The sequence below is a fragment of the Echinococcus granulosus genome (assembly GCF_000524195.1).
Source record: "Echinococcus granulosus chromosome Unknown EG_S00320, whole genome shotgun sequence".
NCBI lineage: Eukaryota > Metazoa > Platyhelminthes > Cestoda > Cyclophyllidea > Taeniidae > Echinococcus > Echinococcus granulosus.
Genome location: NW_020170700.1, coordinates 14,074 through 19,284, shown reverse-complemented (window position 1 = coordinate 19,284; position 5,211 = coordinate 14,074). Strand labels below are relative to the sequence as shown.

The window sequence follows — 5,211 nt, the reverse complement described above, 5'->3', positions numbered from 1 at the left end:
AATAAGGGCAATAATCTGATGGCACGTTTACCTGTGAGCGCAATCGCACGAGCGCCTCACTTCCTGAGAGCTGTACCCATCACTCGCCAGAATAGCCCTCCAGGCCATAGGTATAGCCTGCTTCCCCACGCTCCTTTCTACCTCCTTAAAGACAACTCCTCCCCCTCCTCCTCCATCCACTTCTGGCTCATTACTTCGTGCAAACAAACCGCACCGCAATGTCAACACCGCAAAACGGCCCCAATCCACTGTAACAAGGGTTCCATAATTGCCACACCTTAACATTTCAAAAAGAGGATATCCACCACAGATGACTGTATCCACGATGACGCCTATCGGGAGGACCGAAGTAACCTCCACCTCCCACAATCACCCCAAGCTCGTGTTCTGCAGGAAGGCTGCCCACAACTACACCAACTTACAAAGCCCATCTAGGAGCTGTCTACGGTACCCACACGGGGATAAACATAATTGCTCACACGATTGTGAGCAGTACCTCCGCCCACATAGGCGCGAGCAGAGTGGCAGGGTGCAACAGATGCAGGATATCAACCCCGTTAATGCACCTTACATTCCCTCCTATCAATCCATTCTACTTTTTGGCCAATGTTCTTGCAATTAACGATCCCTACACGAAATGCACGCATTGTGGGGCATTGTCTAGCCTTGGGCAATACGAAGTTAGCCAGTTTCCACTTCCTCACTTCACTTCACAAACACAACCCTACGCCAGATGCAATGGACGCACCGAGATGCACCACTGACGTTGGAATCAAACATTGCATCTACACTACAAGTTTACTGTAGCCATTCCCAACTCGAGGTACTTCCTGACACAAAGTCTACGACGCAGTAGCCAATACACAGAATGACTCAACAGAGCGTCAAAGACGACCCTCTAAAGAAGGAGAGCACCGTGTGATGAAATAGCGTTTCGTTTAAATAAATATTTCACGGTGGAAACAACTCAGTCTCCACAGCCTCTGCTTCGCTTCGGCACAGGGGCTCCCTGAGCACGCCCTCAGCGCCCATTGACTGTGCGCCTCCATAACAAGTCTTCCTCTGTAGTGGTATGATCTATCACGATTTCAGGCGAGAATCACCAAGAAAGCAATTGCGCCACGTCAAGGTGAAATTCAGCCAATATTTCAAAACAAAATATGCAAGTGGAAAATATACACAAGAAACACCGATATAAGAAACAAGCATCCTCTAACCGACAAACACAATGATATGAAAGCAAATACATGATAAGAGGAATTCCTCCTTCACTAAGTTTACCAACACTTGATACCTTTTGCTCCTACGCAAAGGTCAAGTCATGGAACAGCAAGCACAAATAAACCCAAGTGTTGACCTTGAATTTCACAATTTAAATGTGAATTCAGAAAGTAGGTACTAACGCTGACCAATTTATCAGATTAGCTGAAGCACATTGTAATTTCATGGAGGAAGGCTATTGTTTCAGAAAGTGTAAGGGCACAGCAGAATGTAGCCTTTAATGGTTGTATTTAACCAAGTCATTTTAAAGCACCTGATTCTCTATTGAATTGCGGACATTGAAATTATGTGTCCAATTTCCGGCACTTTTTTACACACATTAGCAGCCTTCCGTAGCATCGCATGCTGTTTAAATTGTTCAGGTATCACTTCTCTCTAAGTCAATTTAAACCTGGTTCTTTACTTTGTTACTATTAAAAGCACTGGATTGTGTGCACCATATTTTAGTTAAAGGGCATGAATCGTCTTTTTGGCAACCACCTAAAAGTAGTTCGTTTATATGCACATTCTTCCTCTGCCTTTGCCAGGTGCGCTAATTTCGTCCTCTGTGTGCTTTGTCTTTTTTCTTGTGGTCTTGATTACGGTTAGGTCCTTGTGCTTCCACTCGTAACACTGCAGTAAATGCTTGGCTTCTGTCTTCCCTCGGTTTTTTTTTTACTGTTAATTGTTGCTGAAAGTATCATCTTCTGGGCACGCTTCGGTTCCGGAGCTTTTGTTAGCACTTATTTTGGGCTTTCACCCTTGTTTTGTTTTAGGATGTTTGTTTTTTCCCCTGCAGTGACATTGCGACTGGGGTCGATGGTAACCAGAAGGCTTTTCAACGTGAGTGGAGTGCGTTTCTTACCAATGTGGACGTATGTGATTTGGATTTTAGTCACCCGGTACGGTTGTCTCGTCTGGTGAACGCCTCTGCTGACATATGTGCAGAAGTTGCACGCTACATCCATGAAGTCTATTTGAAGCTTAAGCATGGTCCATTGGGTACGCCTGTGTGGGTTGCTTGGCGCTGTCAATACGTCGGATCACATGGCGTTCTTTAGCAATGTAAAGAGCTATCCTCTTCGAAAATGTGGTCGTGTGGCTATAATTGATTGTGGTGCAGAAACCCTTACTGCGAACCAAATTTTCTTCTTAGTAGATCAGCAATGCAATTCTTCTGTACTAAACTTTGCATCAGTGAGTATTGATGATGTGGTGGACTAGTGGGGTTGTTTTGCCTTATGTTGGAAGGTGAAGAAACCGCACTAGATCATCGCCTTTTGTCGTATATCTTTATTACCTCGAGTGTTTTGTGGTCAGCAAAAGTGAATGTCTTACTAGCCCCTCCTTTTCAGCATGAGTCAATGGGCTTGAGTGCAGCTAAAAGTGTGACAGGTATTTCGTGATTTTTCTGCTAATTACCTGTGAGTAGTGTTGTATAATTAATATGCTTTTTAGGCCTTTCGATTGCCGCGTCAGTTTGTAAGTCTAAAAGTGTGGATAAATGGTAGGCTAAGGTTCGCAAGAGCTGTTGGCGGACCGGGCCAAGTAATAGTATAATAAAATTGTCTGGTGAGCAGGTTGTAGGATTTCTTGTTTGGTTGCAAAATTTGTCTCAAATTGTCATTTGTTCAGGCAGTGGGATCTTTGGCGGCTGATAGGTAAAGACAACAGTAAAATGAAGTATGCAGATGATTCGTGACAGTCGTATTCTTCGTAAGGGATTCGCCAGTTTCAAGCATGCTTCACGTCAGTTGCCTCTAAGACGTTGAATTGTACTTATCAGTTGCCTTCTTTTTGAGAGGTTAAATGTCACTCTGGGCCGTTGGTAGTGGTGATTCCTGCCATGGAGAACGTGCCGAGCAATGTTTTGCGGAAATTTGTGCGGATTACTTCGGTACGTGTGAAGGAATGTCGAAGTCCCCACCCCCCATTTTCTTCGGTTTTGGTCTCACGAGCACTGAAGATCTCGTCCTGGAGTCTCACTGCGACGCTGCGACTTTGTCTTGTCTCACTGTGAAACGCTTTCGCATGCGACCTCCTTTCGTCTTTCTAGATGCCGTTTTTACGGAGGTATAGTGGAAACACTTGGTTGTAGAGTTTTGCCGCTTTTCTTTCCCCGTTTCAATATGCGCGTTCACGACTTATTACTAGGACCCTGGCAGCATTAGGTGTGACCCGTTCGCTGAAACAGCTTCTCAAAGTCATTCAATTGTAGCTCCTGGGTCGCTAGGCAAGGAGTCTAAGATAACGGCTAACAAATGGTCCACTGCTTCAAGGATTAGATTAGCACTTCGACTTCATTAAATTCGGCCATTGTCCCTAGTGGATTTAGATACCTACGTTAGATACGGGATTAGAACTGGTGTCAGGCATCTCCACATTGGTGCAGCTCCCCAATCCTTTCTCCAGGTCATTCATTATAGGCCTCTGGAAAGTATTAGCGTACAAAAGCACTGGAGGATATTAAGCAAGCCTGGAGGGCCCTGTCGCCAAGATGGAAGTCGACATCACGGAGACTGAAGTCCGCGTAGTTAAATACATATTTGAAATAGGCATTCTTTTGTTACGATGGCCTCTTTAGACTGATGTGTTACGCCCTTTTTTATTGTATGCTGACTAGATTAAATGTAGGTTCTTTTTTGCGCTAAGAGAAAATGTCTTTTTGTGACAGTCCCATGCCATTGAACACTATGTGCTTCTCAGGAAGAAAAAGACAATCCAACTTTTCCGGTAGGTCTTTTTTATGAAGTGCTTGGGTCTGCTCTAACACCCGAAATCCTTTTTTAGCTTTTCTATGCGTTGGGATTTCGTGCGTCACCGCCGTTAATTCGGTGCCTGATCGACAAAATGCACAATTGCATGCCTTGAATAAAGCATTGGGATAGACATTTCATTTTCATATTCAATTGTTAAACGCGTTTGACGCTGGTGTCGAAAGAAAATGGGCCACCATAGCTGAGCTGTTTTGTTTGCAAATGACGCCAGTGCTTGTACTGCCAAACCGCTGCTCAGACTTTAGTGATTGTAGTTATCCTCCCCAGCTCAAGAGAATCTCACATCTGCTTCATTATTTTAAAATCGGCTTGTTTACGACTTATTATTTGCTGCAAGCAATTATCAAAAACTGACACGAAGCCCATGCCACGTATTTGTGGCGTCGGGTTCAGGTAAGAAGATCTTAGCGCCACATTTGACGGTGCCAGCGGACGTATCGGCACAAAGCGAATCGAGTGCGTTCATGCGTTGGGTTTGTCAGGCTAACTTGGATCATGGCGCTACTTATTGTATTGTACAGTCAGGCTCCGTAACTGCCACATTTTAGGTAGCAGTTTTGAAGCACTATTTGGCTCTGCCTCATCCGCAATTACTGGCGCCACTGGAGGAAGCTGAGAAGTTTCTTTCCTCCATCAGTGATGCGAAATTATTGCGCCTTGTTAGCACCTACCCTTCCCTTCTCTCGTTCCCGGTAAACATGGAGGTCGACCAGAGTACTCATTTTGTGGTAACTCGACAGTTATTGCAGGATTCGCTCCTCAGGCACTGGCTCGTTCAACTCATTCTCCCCTCTGTGATCAAATGGGTGCTTGCTCTGTTTGGAGACCTTCACAAGCATCCTATGACTGACAATGCAAGTTCTTTTCGGTGATTATCTGGTGATTGAATTAATGATCGTCCTTATTTCTGCCTTTGGCTACGTGGATTGCCGGTCTTTATTGCGATTGGATTGCTGGTCGCCCTAATAAGTGAGGAGATTGTTTGTAGGTTCAGGTAAGCCGTTAAATGACTTCACCTTTGATTTAATTGAATAAACTTGCTTCACTGATACCAGTTTGTCGGGCTTAACACATTCACCACTGGTGTCACAGAAGTGTGAATTCCTATCCTCTCACCTGATATTGGTGTTACAAATATTTAACTTGCGTTCTTTACGGATTTTTAAAAAGCTGC

At 44.5% G+C, this 5,211-nt stretch overlaps 1 protein-coding gene across 1 annotated transcript; it reads left to right on the top strand. All coding sequences in view use genetic code 11, as the record gives it.

Moving 5' to 3' along the window:
- Window positions 1–3,069: 3,069 nt before the first annotated feature.
- Window positions 3,070–4,909, top strand: EGR_10986 (origin recognition complex subunit; the record flags this gene model as incomplete). The annotated part of the gene is made up of 2 exons (XM_024500235.1): window positions 3,070–3,333; window positions 4,586–4,909. The coding sequence occupies 2 exons, from the start codon at window positions 3,070–3,072 to the stop codon at window positions 4,907–4,909; spliced, it is 588 nt and encodes a 195-aa protein (XP_024345352.1).
- Window positions 4,910–5,211: the final 302 nt, after the last annotated feature.